Source organism: Orbicella faveolata, unplaced genomic scaffold (genome assembly GCF_042242905.1).
Source record: "Orbicella faveolata isolate gen_17 unplaced genomic scaffold, um_ofav_v1 contig_34, whole genome shotgun sequence".
Taxonomy (NCBI): Eukaryota; Metazoa; Cnidaria; class Anthozoa; order Scleractinia; family Merulinidae; genus Orbicella; species Orbicella faveolata.
Window position 1 is genome coordinate 31367501 of NW_028301563.1, and position 19412 is coordinate 31386912.

General features: G+C 39.5%; 3 protein-coding genes across 3 annotated transcripts in view; 1 reads left to right on the top strand and 2 right to left on the bottom strand.

Annotated features, from left to right (window-relative positions):
• The window catches only part of LOC110060508 (DNA-directed RNA polymerase III subunit RPC1-like), a 31174-nt gene extending 29578 nt beyond the window's left edge, over nt 1-1596 (bottom strand). The window contains exons 1-3 of the mRNA XM_089271675.1: nt 1485-1596; nt 446-581; nt 173-322 (exon numbers count right to left, since the gene is read on the bottom strand). Of these exons, the coding sequence (XP_089127801.1) occupies nt 173-322; nt 446-581; nt 1485-1528 (330 nt within the window). The 5' untranslated portion in view covers nt 1529-1596. The remainder of the gene's footprint in view (nt 1-172; nt 323-445; nt 582-1484) is intronic.
• A 74-nt stretch (nt 1597-1670) lies between these two features.
• Nucleotides 1671-7010, top strand: LOC110060492 (meckelin-like). The gene is made up of 4 exons (XM_020767275.2): nt 1671-3179; nt 3721-4488; nt 5223-5481; nt 5710-7010. Exons 1-4 carry the CDS (start codon nt 1671-1673, stop codon nt 6138-6140), a joined length of 2967 nt encoding a protein of 988 aa, XP_020622934.2. The 3' UTR covers nt 6141-7010.
• A 930-nt stretch (nt 7011-7940) lies between these two features.
• Nucleotides 7941-18752, bottom strand: LOC110060490 (protein phosphatase 3 catalytic subunit alpha-like). The gene is made up of 12 exons (XM_020767274.2): nt 18543-18752; nt 18233-18433; nt 17997-18121; nt 17666-17777; nt 16068-16213; nt 15207-15346; nt 14539-14616; nt 13599-13693; nt 13376-13501; nt 12491-12647; nt 11827-11924; nt 7941-11049 (listed from the first exon to the last, which is right to left on the bottom strand). The coding sequence occupies exons 1-12, from the start codon at nt 18589-18591 to the stop codon at nt 10922-10924; spliced, it is 1455 nt and encodes a 484-aa protein (XP_020622933.1). The 5' UTR covers nt 18592-18752; the 3' UTR covers nt 7941-10921.
• Between the last annotated feature and the right edge of the window lie 660 nt (nt 18753-19412).

Below are 19412 nucleotides of genomic sequence, written 5' to 3' on the forward strand. Positions count from 1 at the left end.
TATGACCAAAACAGCTGAAAACCCTACCCTTTGGGACCGCACATACCGATAGTGCCCATATAAGGCAGCAACTCCCCCCCCCCCCCTCCCCACCAGCTTGGATGCAACCAACGCGTGAATGGTAATAAGCGACTCATTTTAGATGCAACCAACAGTACTGTTTCATACTCACTTTACATATTGTTTGAAGAATGACTATGGTTGATCTGAAGAAACCAACATGGAAGATCGGAAGTTCAAGATCCAGGTATCCATAGTGACCAACACAATCAGCCAGAGCTTTGCCGCAGGTTTCACAGTTTCGGTCTTTACTACTTGTTCCCTGTCACATCAACAAAGTTAAGTTCTATTGTTCTCAGCGCTGATAAAATTAAGTCACCAAAAAAAAAATCGAAACAAAAAGCAATCGCATTTAATTTTGAAACCCATAGGAAATCCACCATACCATATGTGAATCCAACACCCCATATGGGACAGGGGTACGGGCGTGGTCCTGATTATACAGGTTCTTGCTGACACAGTGAATGTGTGCATATTGATGCATTTGCTCTGGGGAGAACAATCCAAAATTGACATGGCTTCTGCAAAAGGAACAAAATTTGTATACTGTAAGCAAGTTTAAATTATGTATTGTACATACTAACATGAGTTCTATACGTCATCATCCTTCAAAATGTATTATGCTTAAATTTATTGTTTTTACATAATTCAAATCATGCAGACTCCTACCATTCAAATCTTTTTTAATATGTGATCCTTCATTCTATACTTTGGCCTTGCTTAGTTGGATCGTGTGTCCTAAAGGCATCCTCATTTGACCCTTCATCGACATCTCGGTCAACACTCAAACGACATCTCAGCAAACCATCAGTCGAGGGTTGACTAATTTTCACAGACATGCCATCAAGTGTTGATTGATACATATGAGTCAGTCGACACTCTACCAGCTGTTGATCGAGTGTTGACCCAGTGTCAATCAAGATGTTGATGGAATGTCAATCTAGTGTTGATCGAGTATCAATCGAGATGTCGATTGAGTGTTGATTGAGATGTGGACCAATGGCATCAATTGACACTCAACTGCAGCAGATGCCTTATTTTGTACACATGATCCTCTTTCAGTAGGATAACTTAAATTTTAAAGCTTCTTACCATTATTCAAAGTAAATAATAACTTTTTTTAAAACAAATGGTAACCCTTGTTACCTTAATGCACCAAGAGAGAAGAGGGTTGGAGAGTTGGAGGGGGGCGGTGGGTGCAGAGCTCCAGCAGATCTAGAGCTGCGCCAAAAATCCAGGTAGGGTGAGAGTCATGAATTTTTTTAAATTAATAATGTGTCGATCAAATAGAAAAAAATTGAGTATCTTTCCGGACGTACCCTAGATTAAACGAAGAGTAAATTCCACCCATGTGGCGGGCTCCATAAACACTCCTATATATTAAGCCAAAATGGCACAAATAAAACTAACAAGAAGAGCCTTACATCTTTTTCGTAACTCCAGATTCCTTGAACTGTTCCTTAACCATAGTGGAGTCGTGAAATCCAGCTGTTTTTTGGACACCTCTGTCACGCTCTCACCTGTCCGCCATGTTGGTTATAATTTTTCGCGCCCAAGCTATTCCAGCGGTCTTACCATTAGTAGTCAAGCTGCGAATGAATTAGTCCAAAATGGCGCGCAAGTTGTTGATATTGTCCATCTGGTCGTTATGGTGTTTGCCGTCGTTATCTATAGACTTTATGATCCCCTTTACTACTCCAGAAAGTTGTAAAACCAATCAGTATTTTCAGTTCTCGTCGTTACGTTGTGTAGACTGTGGTTCTCCAGGTCAGGAACGAAGTAATGACGGTTTGTCTTGCACCTGTCAAACGAGCTTCAAGATGGTTGAAAACAAAGGTGGTCCTTCGATTGTTTGCGAAGCATGCAACAGTGCTGCTGGTTCAGGGAATCTTACAAGCTCCCTTGATGGTAGTTTCTGCATCGAATGTCCCACCGATGTTGGTTTTAATGTAAAGACGGGCACATGTAACAGCTGCCCCTTAGATTCTGTTGCCACAGATCGTAGTCGTAACGGAACAAGATTGTCGACTAGGAAATGTGAACGTTGTGTCGAAGACACAACGCCAGGCGGTGAAGAGCTGCAAGCCTGTAGACGCTGTCATTCAAGCTTTTTTCTCCCCAGTAATGTCTCAGTCTGTTCTTCCTGCACTGAAAATGGTTTTGTTATTTCAGGAGGAGTATGCTTTGACGAAACTGTTCTGCTGAAGGAGACGAGTAGTATGTACAAAGTTGAATATGGCGACAAGTCGTTCGATTCGGCGTTTTTCCGGTCAAATTTTATAGCATCTCAAGCGTTGTGTAAGACGGATTCAAACTTCACAGCCTGTCAGCTGTTAGGAAATCTCTGTGTTTTGCTGGACTATATGCAGGGTGGATCCGCTTGTAAAGAATACACTGACCTTGTAAACAGCAAAATTCCCCTCGGAATCGTAAATGATGACAACAGGGACTGGCCTGTAGTAATGCCTTGGTTGTTTTATCAATCATCAGCCAGCGATGCACCAGAGGTCCTAGACAAAAAGGAGATCACAAAAAAGTTTCAGCGAAACGAAGACATAGGCTTTGTTCTTGCAGTGTACACGCTGAATGGCTCATTTGTTGGTTATGAAAACGGCCTTGATACTCTCCAGATGTGCAAAGACCGGCCTTCAAAAATGGCTGCTGCTTTAAGGTTTGCAACAACGTATCGCTCATCTTGTTCAATCGCAGTGAAAGAGATGACAAAAATGCCCATGTTCCTGTATGACATGTTTCTTTCCCTGGGTGACGACCTCTACCCTGTACCGGTACTGATGGAAAATTATGTGGAGAATGACGAAAATGTGAACGAGGGCAGTGACAGAGAAAAGTGGGTACTCACAAGAAGATTCTATGTCACTGATAATCTTATTGGAATATCAGCCGGTGGTAATCAGGAACTGCAGTATATCCGTTATTCTTCAAAGATTGAGCTGAACATAAGGTTGCGCTCATCCGACGGTGAAATATATCCTCCGATGTTGCGTATCAAGTATGATGCACTTGACCTGAATGATGAAGATACACTGAACAGCGACAAGGAAGTATCTTTTGCTGTCACTTACGAAATGGATACATCCAAAATAAAGAAGGATACGGAGGTATTTTTACCAGCAGTCATTAATTCTTAAAAAATTTTCTCAAGCTCTTTGTACAGTTTTAGAGTTTCAGGAAGTACCTATTCCCATCCCCAAAGAAGGTCACTAGAAATCACGAGAGGAAGGGAGAGTTGTTTCTTGGTAGACCTTAGTTTATCTCTTCAGTCATGTTTGTAAGACCAGTTGGCTATTTAATAGTCAACTGGTCTGTCTCCTGCCAGTTGGGATTTTTTAGGCTATTATGTTCAAGGTTGTGGTCCAAGAAAAATTATGAGTAGCCCACAGGTTCCTAACCATGAAATCCTGGGCACCCAGCACTTAAGCTTATATGAAAAAAGAAAGTTTTTCCACTCACCCAAAGGGAAAAGTTAATCGCCGGTGGCACCTGGGCACTTCTAGAGAACAACCCTGATGTTGATTTGAAATATTTGTTTCTTTCAGTTTAAGTGGCATCCCTGAGAACTAGCTAGGTGCCACTAAGTGTATCAACCTCTTTAAACATTCAACAACTTACCGTCATCCTTTTTTTCTTCTTTACTGACAGATAGCCATTGGTTGCCTCTCTGCTCTGGCTGCCCTATTGGCTTTGGTCAAGGTGATGGCATGGAGACGTCGACAGGGCCGTATTGAAATTGATGGTGCTTCCTTGCTGAAGTTCATTCTGTTTTGTTTTGGCACAATCTCTACCATGTTTTTCTGGGTCATTTTTGGATTGTCAGTTCAGTGGCTCATTTTTTTCAAAAGACAAAAGACAGTTTACCAGCTTCTTCCAACACCAAGCCAAGAACGATTGTTTCTCGACCTGGTGGGTGTAACCATTGCATTCAAGATCATCGATCTTCTTCACATGCTCTGGTCTCAAATCTCATTTGAGATATTTTTTGTCGACTGGGAGCGCCCCCAGGGGAGAGTAAACCAACCTACCCAGGGTGGAGAGGCAGGGGCTATGGATGCCCCAGTCAGCATCTGGAGGACCCTGTTTATTGCAAACGAGTGGAACGAAATCCAAACGATTCGGAAAATCAATCCAGAGCTACAGATTTTTCTTGTGTTGTTGTTCTTGAAAGTAGTTGGACTTGAGTATCTGGCAACAACAGACCCACAGAGTACCACCACAGTTAACCCGACAACTGATTATGTTGGCGAGTACAGCAAGGTTTTGCGATTTGCTATTCTGTCAATCGTATTCCTGTCTGTGGAAGCTGTACAATGGTTCTTTTTTGCATTTATTTACGAGCGATTTGTTGGAGATGCACTTGGTGATTTTATTGACTTGTGTTCCATGAGTAATGTCAGCATCTTTATCTTAGAGGTAAGTGGAAATATAATGAAGTATATTATATTCAGACCATCAGTTATTGAATTTCTAGCTATCCTATTGACAAGAAACAATTCTGTAGAATTTCTGCTCCCTTATGTAGTTTCTTTTTTCTCAAGAATACTGAGAATGGTCATTCAATATATTATCATTGCCACCATTCACTGCCAAACAGTTCTTGGCCATGCAGACACACACATGTAGTTCTAATTGTAATGAGGTTGATCATTTCTTGTTTGCTGCTTTGTACAACCAACATTCACAGACAATCAGTACATTGCCATGCAGAAACATTCTTTTAGAATTACTCATTATCTCGGCACACTCATTCGTGGCCATACAGACACACATTTAGAATTTTTGCCTCCTTTATGAAATGAATTGTTCTTTTCTAGAACACTTGGCTTGGTCACTGTTGGTGTTGTCGTTTTGTTTTGTTTTGTTACTAGGTGATTTTTTTTTATGCTTATTGCTGCCCCATTCAGTCCATAGACCATTCGCAAAGCTTGACATTGCGGCTGCTGGGGTCGCCAATATAACTGAATTTTTTTTCACTGGCAACTAACTTTCCATGTTTTTCACTGATTGAAACACTTTAAATTGCTTGTCAATTAAGTTTGAAAACTTAGGGGCCAGCTGGTCCCAAGGTTTTTTCCTGAAAGTCGAGCCCTGATTTGGACACATATGAGCAGTTGTTGCTCTCTTATTATGTTGTTCTTTTCTTCTAGAATACTCGTTATGGTTACTACATACATGGTCGCTCAGTTCATGGCCGTGCAGACACAAACATGTGGCAGATGAATGAACAGCTCAAGCGGGAAGAAGAAGACCTGTGTGGTAAGAGGGGCCTTGAACCCAATTCAGAGCGGCAGACATTCGAGGTTGAAGTACCAGCCAAGTTTCGTGAACAGTATGAAGAAGTTGTCCGACCACTTCATCAGAGCGACATGCAGCAGCAGAGGAGGAACATGCCTAACAATCCCATGGGTAAGTTGGTTAGTTACCCCTGGAATAGGGATTAGGATACCCCAGGGATATGGGTTAGGATACCCCAGGGATAGGGAATTAGAAAATAGGACAAATCAAAAGTATGCGCACACCAGGCGGAAGTTTGGCAGGGCTGCAAGAATTAAGAATCCCCTTTCAAAAACTCACAGTACGAGACCATACGACACTGGCATTGGTGTTATCTATCTTTTTTTTCTTTTTAACCAGGGCAAGATGGCCGTGGAAGTCGCCTCGCCCCAGCTGTGGAAAAACGTCTTCAGGCTTACAACACCTTGAATCGCTTTCTGTCAGCCTTCATCGATCACTCACTGAGGGACCTTGATTACCTGGTAAGGGACAAGCTCCTTTTTGAGAGGATCTTAAACATGGAGCTAAAAGACCTCCCACCTCCTGAAAAGGCAATATTTTACAACGATGATGGCCGCTCGTTTAACTCGATTCTGTTTTATGGCAATGAGTGGACTCTGATGCTTTTTGACCTGTTGACATTTGCTGCTATGGATTTGATATACCCTGATTATGTTCTTGCGGGCATCATGTCCTATGTACTCAGTAAGATTGTGATGTTATTGCGAAATAAGTTGGGAAGGAGTAATCTCACAAGAAAGACACTTGTCGATGAAAGGTTTTTGATTTAAAGTGGCTTCTCTTTAAGTCAGAGTATTCATTGCAAAAATAGATGTAAGTCTTGTTATCTATAAATAAACTACAAGTGGGAAAGCATCGAGGCAGTGGGAAAAATTTAACAGGCAACAAGCAGATGGCGCGAAAAATGTGGCACAGAGAAAGGGGTTGGCGCAAAAATTGTGCGGGAAACTAGCAAGTTGCACACAAAATGCGACAGAAAGCACGCATGACTCTGCGAGGTGCTGATACTCATCACACCCCTTCGGGTACAGTTACACTTCAAAGCACAATATTTTGCCAATGTGTGATCAGCATGAACTTTGATTTCATTTTTCTGAGGTTTTCTGTTTTTTGTTCACTTATGACTTTTAATAGTCCCAAACCACCTGTAGAAGGTTTCTGAACTGGATGCATTAAGAATTCAAAAGGCTGCTAATGGTCGCTAATGCTGAATGGTTGCTTAGGGGCGAAGTTCATGACAACAGGGGAAAAAAAACAGATGCATATAAAATTTAGTTTGGGTAATTTTCGTATTGCAGCAATTTTACTACTTTATGCTTTAAATCCACCTTTGCCACGTTCAGGGTTAGTCTGCATTCATTAACTTGAACATTAAAAAGTACCATTTCCATTAGGGCATATATTTAAATAATATATTATTGTTATTATAATTTTTGTCATCAATCGGTAAATGTTGCAAAATTTGACATCTTGTCAGCATGCTTGGCATGCACTCTGAAGAGAACTGGCGGGCTCATCAACCAATATCTCCCCCGACTGAATTCAGTATGCTTGTGTGACAAGCAACACTGTATTGTCTTAAAAGTAAACTCGGGGTTGTGTATTGAATTCAGAAATAAAGTTGAAAGTTGTGCTACCTACCATGTTTCACCAAATGGTTTTGTCCCCTGTTGTCCGCACCCACTCTTACCAATCAGCATGAGGAATTTTTCTTCCCAGTCAAGTATGTTGCCTCGCACTTTGCTTTGATTAACTTGTCGAGAGACACATGTTTACTTTGGGTTTTGAGCAGTCTAATGAAATTAGAAGGGCTTACAATTTACTGGAAAATTAGGGGGGTTAATACTGGGTGGGGGTCAACTGTTGCCAATTCCTTTTAATCAGACCGACAATTTTTGGAATATATCAAACACAAAGACAGTGTTTGATCACATTTCCTAACACCAAGAAGAGAGTTGAAAATAAGACATGTAGGGGAGTTCTTTAGGCGAACTTCAGTGTTTGGAATTGTGGTCAAACACTTTCATGAGTGTTTGATATGTCTTCTAAATCAAAATTAAAAGTAAAGAGGAAACGAAGAAATAAAATTGTTTAACTATGTAAAGATCAGATATCCAAACACCATCATGGTTAATAACTTGATGAATTACTTCTCCATGGGTTTGAAAAATATAGATAAAATCTAGTCTTCAGGGCAGTCTACAGAGAGAATAACAGATCATTACGCAGCACAAGAGGCATTCTGGGAAGGCACAAGGGGTAAACGATAAGGATGGCAGCTGACCAAAGTGTACTTTAATGAGTTTATACGGAGCTGGGATTTATTTGGATTTTTTGAAATTCTATCAAGAACACTGAGAACTGCCAAATTGAATTTAAAAGCTGAAATAATATTTTAAACTTCACCTGGTATCATTTAGCGCTCCTGCATCCCATTCGAGTGATTTATTTCATGCACAGAAGACGAGACAAGAATCTTAGGCACCTACAGCGTGTAGAGTGGCAGTGTGACATAACATACACACTCAAACCATTCGCTCTCCCAACAGTTTCCAACACAAGACAATCGATACAAGGATACAGTATATATGTACAACAATTGCTGTAATTACAATATTTTCTTCGACGGAAGTTATCTTTAATTAAAACCAGTAACTTATACTTTTTCTTCGCTTTAAAATCATAAATAAAATGCCTACACCTACATTCCCGCGGGGGAAGTCTCATATAAAAAGGACGGGGTGCTAGTCATAAATTTTGAAAAGAGCCCCTAAGAGATATCAAGATCCTGTTTTGTGGGTGCGGCATAACCTAAAAGATCCTGCTAAAGCTCCTACTGTGGACCTTTTGAGGTTGAACAGCCTAAAAGATACCAAAACTGCTTTTTAAACCCCTAACAGGTATGACGAGCGCTGCACCCCCGTCCTTTTCATATTGTAGACCCACCCCCCTGGGCTACATTACATAATTTCATACAATCCAACTATTTTTTAACTGCAAGAGCGCTTTATGTAGCAAGCATAGAAAGTCTCCTCTCAGATTTACATTCACAAGACCAAGAGCATGATACAGTGGAGACCACTCAAGGAATATTACAAGCAATTATTAAAAGTTGGTAGTCTACCAGTATAACCCAAATTTCCACACTAGACCAAGATTTGGTCAGAAAAATCTGGCTGTCACAATTATTTATTTCCTAACAGTAATATTATCGCACACTTTTTCACAGCTCTATAGTTGAAGTTACCAGTGTATGACAACTCTAAGATGTACAGCAATAAAAGACTTTGTGAAGTAAAGCTTTACAAGTTTAAAGATTTCCCAGTGCAGCTTGAGCAACCTAGGTTAGTAAGTAGTCACTGAATTTGCTGGCTTTCAAGAACAAAAAAATACACATTCATAGAGTAAAATTTAACCAAGAAAGAACCAATCGGAACACTTGAATTTACCTCAAGACTACCCTGACATATTAATCAACATTGTTATATAGCTGGAATTTTTCTCCACCAGTGTGTTCTCTTATTTCCCACCAAAAGTCTCCGAGCAAGTAACATTGCAATATCATTGTCAGAAGGTGCAGTGCACTGATTTCCAAGAATATAGATCCAAGACTGCCATTTTCACAATGTATCTACTTATTGTCTTTGTCCTTCTATGATTTATAACTAATTACATCAAGACTGATTCCTTCGGAAATCATTTAATGTGTTTCCTTGGAATCTCAATATTTTCCTGGTACAAATTAATATTTTGGAAAACAAAAGTCATTATTTCCCTGAGAACCAGTCATTAAGTATATGAGAACTTTCCCAGTTGACCACAAAATTACAGATTGTTGTAATGCGGCAGTGTCTGCAAATGTCTAGCCACAGTCAACACCCTGTCAGACTGTTTAGCCACACTAAAAGTGAGTGAACAGTTTGACGAGTAGTAAGCTGTTTTGCAATATCAAAGCAAACCAGGAGAATGATTCTACTACACGAGTTTCTCAAAAAAAGCGACACCAAGCAAAACAAAGCTACTGATAGGTTTGTACCATAAAAAGCCAATTGATCACATGGGCAATTTTGTCTTATTGTGATAAGCAGTGGAGTAAGTCACAACAAAATTAGTGACCAGGTTTTAACATTCAGCTTGTGTTGTTGTCGTGGGCAACTGGCTCCACTTCCTCTGGCAACTTGTTGGCCTTTGACGTCATTGGCAGCAAAGCGCACAAAATTGCAGGCAACGATGTTGTTACCATTGGAAACAAAAGTTGCCCATAGCAACACCGTAATTTTAAGTCCAAAACTTCCTCACCAAAGCTTTGTCGCACCTTACCAAACTGACAATAAATTGTAATGCTATGTGAAAACATTGTTGAAGTGGTAGCTGATGAAAATAATGCAAATATTCAACTAGGTGACTTTATCTTGATGTGCAACCAAATTCTCAGAGTTAACATTAAAAGGAACACATGGAAATCATCAGAACAATCTATATTTAGAGCTCAGGGCTCATAAGGTTAAGAGCCAGCAGTGACAGGCCTTTTGCCAGGGGTTTCACTAACAGTTTCAACAAGAAGGGAACTGGTTTTCATAGGCAGGCAAAACATTTTGAACAGAAATTCATAATAAGAAAAATTTTCCTCTAGACCATCAAACCAAGCAGGTAAAATCATTCTTACAGCTGGTCAATTTGCCTGGTGCCAGGCCCTTAATGAAACCTTTGCTTTTGCAAAAAAAAAAAAAAAAAATTCTGACAAAAATCACCTCCACATCCTAACTACAATAGATATGTATCTACACTGTATATTATATACTGGTAAATTATTGTTGTGAGCAAGGGGTGATAAATTCTGGATCAGTAAAACCTCAAAATTTCACATTTTTGGTAGAATATGTTACCTGTTTTGCACCCAATCAGGTTCACAGCCACTAAGTTTGCATCCCTGAACTTATCATAAACTTTCTATTTCCAGTTTGCCTTCACCTTTAATGTATTAAAGAACAAGAAATAAACATGTTTTTGTGATCTTGTTTCATTATGCTAACAAAGTTGTCTTTTTTGCTTGGTAAGAGAAAGATAAAATTTTAGCACTTGATTGCTAGTTGAATAAACATGAGTGCTAATCTGTGGGTGCAAACTCAGTGGATGTGAACTCGCTTGGGTGCAAAACCTTCGGCTACCTGTGGGCCACAGGAAAACCACTGACACACCCTGTTTCACAAGAACCAATCGACTACCTCCTGAATAACTGGCAGCACATCCTGCATCACAGGATACCCACTGAAACATCCCAAGTCACAGGATATCCACTTGAAAGAACATCATCCTTATCAACGCCACATGCCTCAAAGCATATTCACTTGACAGCACAGTGTGGAGCAGAAGAAATCATGCCAACCTGGTTGTCAGCGCAACACAAAATCTTAAATATTACATCCAAGAGAAAGATAATGAGAGACTTTTAGAGGCAGATGATGCTATTTTTTTACAGGTATTCACAAGGTTTATAACACTATACTACAATACTAATAGTCAATGAATAGCTTCCTGTTTGTCCGTGCTCTCACTTGGTCCCGGGTTGCACCGGTAAATCCTTTCTGGGTGGCATTCTTTCATTGACCTGGTCGAGTCCTTTGGCCTCGGCAAAACCACTGATCTTGAAGTTTGGGCTGAAAACCTGACCTTGCAGGGCTAGTAAAAGAAACATCAGAAAAGACTGAGGCAATACTGTAAAGCCTGTTTCCATGGCTATATCAATGACCTTGTTGGGAAAGAACTAAGTCCCTTTACCACAGATTACAAAATGAGGCAAGTCTCTTCAATTCAACAGAGCAGAAACATGACTAATATTCATATTTAAGCCCCGGCCACACTACATTGGAGGAATTGGAAAACGCAGCTTTATTTCTACGGTCAGGCCTACTGTCCATACTAATCCATCATGAAAAAAAAGCATTTCAAAAATGCTCTTCAAATCTGGCTAAAAAATTCAAAAAAAATTTTGAAACTGAACTTTTTGAAAATGATGACCTCATGATAATCGTGCAATGGACTGTTTTCAATATATTAAAATTCAGCTTAGCAGCGAGGCTTAGAGGACACAAACAAAGGAAATTGAATGACCATGTTTATTCATTTCTTTTGTTTGTGTCCTCCAGGCCTCACTATCAAACTGAATTTTAATATATCGAAAGTGACCAATTTCCCTGACCAACTTTTGTTTAAAAACACAAATCCAAAAATGACTGGTGACTATTGAGTTTTTAAATTCCTTCAGCATAGTGTGGAAACCATTTGATGCATTTGTAGAATGAAACCTCCGTTTTCACATTCCTCCACCATAGTGTGGACGGGGCCTTAGTTACATGTATAAAGAAAAGGAAAATCAATTGTATCTTTTTACATCAAAATGTAAATTAGCTTTGCTTTGTTAGGATTTCCTCCAGATAAAATAAATAAAATTCTTACCACTTTCAATCCCTTGTTTGCCGCCAGAGAGGAGACCCACTGGCAAATGTCCTGACGGGGTAAGACCTTTGAGTTGCACCACACTCTCACTCTCCTCTCTAAAAATAGCAAGTTGTTTGATCAATGCAACAGTTCAGCACAAATACACCTAAGCTGACAATACTTTCAATCTAAGATGTGCATTGACAAGGGTTAAAATAAACCTTTGGTTTCAATCCACAGTACTGATGATACTGTTTTTGTTTCTTGGGGTGGCCACTCAAGTTTAACACAAGTTAAAATGGTAATACAGAAAACCATCATGCACAACTGTTACTCAGACATGTAGGAATGTTGGCATTCAGCAAAGACTAAATTAAATTCTAAGGAAAAGCCCTGTTGTTTTCTTGCCCTAAATTTCTCCCCTTGTCTGAAATTTGACACTTATCGGCACACATTTTAACTTTTTACTTTAGTTTGCTTCCATAGCGTACATAAAATTTTGTTGAATCCAAGGGCTTTCATAAGTTTTGAGTCACCTCCTGCTTTGATCATCCCACCCAAAATGAACTTGTTGGTTTGTGGGTGAACTATCACCAACAACAGGCAAGTTCACCAGTAACATCAAGACACCATCAAGCAATTTAGCCGTAATAGATGTTACAGTTACAACCAGATGTCTCACCTCAGCACAGTGAACACTCGTGCCATTTTGCCAATGGCTCGTATTTTGCTGCGAATAACCTCTTTCCTCTTAATCGCTTCACTTTGTTCTTCATCTTCGTCCCCTTCAAGTTCCTCGTCCGTGCAAATATTGAGAATATTCACCAGCATTTCAGTGACTAACAGCAAGAAAGTAAAGAATAAGTCATGAACGGGAGAAACAAACAGGTGATGTCTCTGTACTGTCGATTTCTTGAATTGGGCCACTTAGAAGAATATCTACTAATGTTGAGAACAAAGGCTGACAACCTCTTTTTATACAAGCAGGACAGTGATGTTCAAGTATCACATGGACAATGATTATATCTAAATCAAATTTTCACACCTTTCAGAAAACTACAACTTTCTGACTCGTTATTTTTGATCCAAAAGTTTGAGCATTTTAAATAGTTTCATGTGGATGTCACAAGAAAAAGCTTCTTACGTTACATTTTCACCTTACGTTACTACTTTATTGAAACAATAAAGTACAAAGGACAATGTCTATAGAATATGGACAGGATAGAAGAGTTGTCCTTAGAATACAAAATCAAATAAAACATTTATTTGCCTTTACTTGGTTTCAGATTCAGCTGTAGATTTTATATGCGTTCTTCAACCAGGGGTTTCATTAAATTAAGGGCTGGGCAACAGGCTTATTGACTGGCTGCAAGAATGATTTTTTGTGCCTGGTTTGACCACCTAGAGAAACATTTTTCTGATAAAGAAGTTGAGTTTTTAATTTTACCTGCCCTCCTGCTCAAAACGTTAATGAAACTCCTTCAAGCTGGTCAGATTTCTACCAAGTGGCCTGGTTCAAGTGGTCGTAGTGCAATTGTTAATTCACCTTTAAACAAGCAAGGCTTACCTTTCTCTCCAACAAAGGGTAACGACCATGTAAAAACGTCCATGAAGTTCGGAAGCCAGTAAGGATGAGGAGAATAGTTGAACTGGCGAATATTCATCACGTTGTTTTCATACTTCAGCACAGCAGCTAAAAATGTCAAGATTAAGAAAACATACAAGGTCATTAGAAAGCATGTCCTTGCATAAGTCCTTCAAATTTCTAACAGATCAATGTTTTTCCAAACCTTTGTTATTGTAGACATCCAAATAGTTAGGTGCTGAAAAGATTGTGATGAGAGAGGGGAATCCAGTTTCTTGACTTTTTCGGTACATTCGGTATCTAAAAGACAGAATTTTTAAAATATGCTGAATAGGACCTAGATCAGATAAGAAAAACACAAAATTGTGTGCACATACAACATGTTGCCTTGACAAACATTCCAACAATGGATTCCATTGATCTGCGCATCAGGGAATCCATCTTAGAACTGGTTAGGGGGTGTTTACATAGGAAAAACTTTGCGAGTTCCATTCAGAATGACGACTTGATTTTGTATCATGTTTACATGAAGGGACACCTCCTCTTCATCGCTTGTCCAAAGAGGTTAACATGAACGGTTCAAGTCTCCAACAAGACTGATGTCATAATGAAAAAAGTGGTAGTCCTTCATTTTCATAGGATTTTGTATCAGAATTCCAGCACAGGGTGAACTTGTGCCAGTATGACTCTTTCTGGTATAAAATGTACTGATGGTGCCATGTAAAGGAATACAGAATCACAAGAGGCCAGTAGCAAAGTTGCCCTGTTGTTATGTGCTCTTAGCCTCTGGGTTGTGCTATTCCTAACAAGGAGAGCAAGGGGTTACCTGAAACAAATATATAGCTTTGCGATGTTCAAAGTTAAGCGACGGCGATGGAATGTGTTTTACGTAGAGTACACATGTACCTTTCCCACCCTACTCCCACTACTTCCTTGCCTCTAGACTAATTAATTAATTGAAATTAATTAATTAAACAAACATTAAAGTTTACACCTTAGCGCCATAGGGCCATAGTGCCATAGCGCCATAGTGCCATAGTGCCATAGCGCCTTAGTTCCTTAGCGGCAGGCAACCCCCATAACCATCCCAATAGTGCACTCTGCACTAAAAATGGCACAATAATACAATCATCTTCACTGCTCACCCAGCATCTTGTGCCTCGTGTGCCCTGATTATTGAAAGCAGGGCGTTCTTTTGTAGGAAGTCACATGTTGCTTGATAACTGTAGATAGAGCATAAACAGGCATATCTTAAATACCTTTCAACACCAAGTGGAATCATATTTAAAAAAAAACCTGGAGAAAACATGGAAAAGGGAACATGACAGGACGCTCCTGAACAACAAAAACAAGTTTAGCTTTGCATAAGCGTGAAGGCATGGTGACCTCATGGTTAGTGTGCTTGACTGCGGATCAAGCGGTCCAGGTTCGAGTCTTGGCCAGGGACATTGTGTTGTATCCTTGGGCAAGACACCTCACTCTCCATGTGCCTCTCTCCACCCAGGTGTATAAATGGGTACCGCGAATTTAATGCTGTGGGGTAACTCTGCGCTGGACTAGCATCCCATCTAGGGGGGAGTAGAAATACTCCTAGTCGCTTCATGCCACAGAAACCGGGATAAGCTCCAGCCTGATGGGCCACTTGGCTTGTATGCAGATTAACCTTAACCTTAGCGTAAGAATCATGATTAGAGTTTAAGTTAGCTTTCTTTCTGGTGTTCCACGACATGAACTACTAGGCGCTATGGGATAACATGCTTCTGCATTACCAGTTGCAACACAATAAAAAACTGAAATGCTTAGCACATGTCACCTGTAGAAATAAGAACAGCCTCTGACGGTGTTGTGACTGAAGTGCTCAGCATTTTTCTCATTGCCATAATCTTCCAGTGGATCAGACCAAAGCAAGTCACACATGGGACCAAATGCAGGCGGTTCTGTGAATCGATCAATCTAAAATGCACATAGATAGTTATTACCATTAGCTGGCGACTGAAATGCTATTAAATATTAGAAATGCAGTCAGATTGTTCCCTGGTCAGATCATTCCAAGTCAGCTGAAATAACTTGGTGAATTAAGTACTGCAGCAAAGAGAGAAATTCCAGCTTGCCCTTGGGAAAGGAAAATCTACTTCTCCAGGACAATTGGACGACACTTTTTTTTTTTTGAGCCCTGAAACTGTTACATCTTTATGTAGTTAACAACTGATTTCAGTCTACATAATATTTGAAATCCAGTCATACCTTTTGATAGTCAGATAATTCCTTGTCATTTTGTTACACAGTATAGTCAGATCGTTCAACAAAACAGCTACAATATAGACAGTTCGTATTTAACCTTGGTTCAGTTTTGGGTGTGGAATTCTGGAACATGGTTCAGTGTAGAGAGTGCAGAACAGAAATGAGATTACCAAGACTAAACAATGTACCTTGTAAAGTGAGTTATACTCTTAATTAAAACATTACAATTTGTCCATGATTGATATTTTGGTGATTAATTTTACACAATAGCTACCACATTCAGCTAACAGAAATACTACAAAATAAATGTTGTGCAAGTTAGTTGATATCTGGAATAAAACTAAAAGTTGTTTACTCCTTATGAACACCTTCTAGCCAAACAGGACCATTACTGACAAAAACTATCATTGTTTTCAGAACAAACTGCTGTTACCTTTCTAATATCATCTAGAGTGTAAATCTCTGGGGATAATCCACCATGTACACACAGGAATTGTCTGTTCATCAGCGCGGCGAGAGGAAGAGCATCGAATGACTTCATGCAAGCATCATACACGTTTTCTGTGTATTTGATTTTACCTGAAACAGGATATAAACTTGTCAGCTACAAACTCAATGTACAATGGACCCTACTAAGAAGCTTCATCAGTTTTACTCTAATTACTAAAACTGGCTTGAATATTCAACATTCTCTTTTATTTGCAATACACACAGCTACTTACATTACTTTCAGCGGAGATTACTTATCAATACTTTACTATACAACACTCTACCTTACATAATTAACAGTACTTTCATTACTTCAGTTAACAAACTAACACAGCTAATGCACTCACTCACACACACACTCATAAAGCGAAGTCACAAGTTTTTGAACCTGACATATTCTAAATCATTCAACTACTTCTATTATTTATGTGGCCCAATTCTTCTTAATATATCTAATTATTATCTTTGGTACAGATGTATTTCTTGGTCTCATACTTTAATTTGACCTTAGATTTAAAACCTCTTATATTTGGAGGTTCTTAATTCCTTTTGCACCCACAAGGGCAAATTGTTCAGTCTGCATACAAGCCAAGTGGCCCATCAGGGTGAACTTATCCCAGTTTCAATAGCATGAAGCGACTAGGAGTATTTCTACTCCCCAATGGATGGGATGCCAGTCCATCACAAATTTTTCCCATAAGTAACAGAAAATCGAGTAAGGGAATTCTGGATCATTTCACCCGCCAAACGCTAATAAATTGCTGTCAAATGCATAATTTCAACCTGTCGCAAACTACTACTTGTGCAGAAAACAGATCACATTTCAATAAACACCTGTTGACCAAAATTTAAAACTAGGAATGCTGAAGAATAATCCCTTAAAGAAAAGAAAACTTCTAGCCTGAAAATTCCGAGAAAGTCAGAGATATCTTTAGGAAAGTCCTTTATCTGCCGACAAGTACAAGATGAACAATAATTCTCAAAATCAATCAACGTTTTGTTTAAAATTTTACTACACTCAACAACATGGAGTATTTCGTGACAACAAATTACTACAACGAAACTTTGAGGTCAAAAGAAAAACGCATTTTTCTAAACTTGTGGCAAGTTTAGGCGGAAGTAAGATCGTTTAAATTTAACTTCGCACTTTTTCATGGTATTCGACAATGAAGATGTAAATTTTAAAAGCGCAACAATATAATTTATTCATGAAAACGCAACGGGTCTATTTAAAGTGAAAATAAGGTTCAAAGTTCTTTAGCAAGCTGACTATTTAAGAACAAATATCAAAAAACGAACTAGGGAAAGGCAGTCCACTATCAAACAAATACTACTAGAAATTTCCACAAAAGAAGCTTTACGCGTAGGATGACGATGCGCGATGATCGACTGTTCGACACAACAATTTGTTTTTACGCGGGTTTTCGAGGCGTCGTCCTTTCTGATCGATCGGAAGCTTGGAAGCCAGTAGGCCGGCGTAGAATCCAGCTCATAATATTAAGGAAAAATGAGTTCGTTTAAATGTGGAACAAAGGCACTTACATTCTGTCTTGAAGGTAAAATACTCCGTTAAGTGTCGACACTCGTGATTTCCCCTCAACATGAAAAGTGTGCTGGGATGAAGGAGTTTCAACGCCCATAAATATAAAACACACTGCAAGAGAAACATGGCAAAATTGACATTAAATGCTGATTTGTAATGTGTGGCCATTGAACAGATACAGCTTCCTCAGAGGGACGCTAGAAGTGAACATTTTTGAAGGTATCTTGGATCGGAACATGTTTACAACGAATAACAAGCTTTCGTACACACACGCAAGGTGCAACAAGCGAGTGCAATTTTTAAACAGATTTATGCATCTAATACGCTTACCTCGATTGAAAAATACCCTCTGTCTACGTAATCTCCAAGAAATAGATATCTTGTAGAGCTTGGAGGCCCTCCAACTTCGAATAATTTGATTAAATCGTAAAACTGGCCGTGAATGTCACCACACACTGCAGATGGGAAAAATACAGAACATAGCGTTGGTATATTCTCGAACTTTAGCGACCTGCCATAGATTTTCAGACTAACACCTGATCAGTTCAAATAACCAGTTCATGTACCTGTTATGGGTGCTTCCACCTCCAGCATTGTGGGTTCCTGTCTTAAAAGCTCCGTTCCCGAGTTTATAATTTGAAGAGCTACATCTTCCTCCACTCTACCCTCTTTTAAGAAATGATTCTTTAATACTTCTGCTTTGGGTTTTCCATTCGAATCGAACACATCTTTAAGCGTAAGTCGTTCAATAGGTGGCATAGGTACAGCTAGATTGGAGAAGCAGAAGAAATTAAAAACAGTTACAAGGCTATACTATGCAAAATGGCGGCTTTCAAGGCAACGGTTGGTAAGATTAGCGATTTTTTAGAAGCTAACTTTTGAGCATTCTATCCGAGGTTGGTAGCTTCCCATCTTGGCTCGCCATCTTCCTTATACCCTAAAATGTATGATGGCGAGTAATGGCCAGTAGCTGTTAGCTTTCACACCAAGATGGAACCAGATTTCTACTGTCTCCTTCGCTTCTCTCAGCTACGACCTTCACTGAACCGACACATAAACAACAAATGCAGCAAGCTGCGTCCGTCGCGGCTGCGCATCCTAGCCTCGCTTCCATGCGGGAGCCTCACCCAACGTTTTTATACATACAAAATCGTTCACTTTCTCCGGGATGATCAAGGTCGCCTTCACCTATGAATTTCACTTCACTGGATTGCGCTTCATACAAACTTTCTCTTCAATGCACTTTAGCTACAAAAGACATAAAGTTTTATCAGAATAAGACCAACAAATGCGTTCAAAGCCACTTATAAACACACAGTTCCGGGCCGCGGGGCCCAGCCTCGACTTACGCATTTTCCACAACAGTTACTGGTAAAATGTATTTCAGATTTTCTGACAATACTCTGAAAAAGCAGCGATATACGTTTTGGTTTTGTGCGATTTTGAACCACTATGTTCATGTCTGCCGCATGTTTGATTCCGCCACGAGCCATGACTAGATTGACTACAATTAAAGTGCAAATTTGTAATTTGCGTCCCGTGCCAGCTTAAACATACGTGAGAACTGGAAAAAAAATCGTTTCTTTCTCTCTCTCTTTCTCTCTCATTGCTCAAACCACGCGCATTTTGTTATGAATTCGCTTTCTTGTTTTACTTATCTCCTCTGACTACACTGAGCCTTGCGCAAGCTTGTAAAAGCAACTGATGAAATGGGAAAAATTCGAAAACAGGCCAATTCCGAGTCGC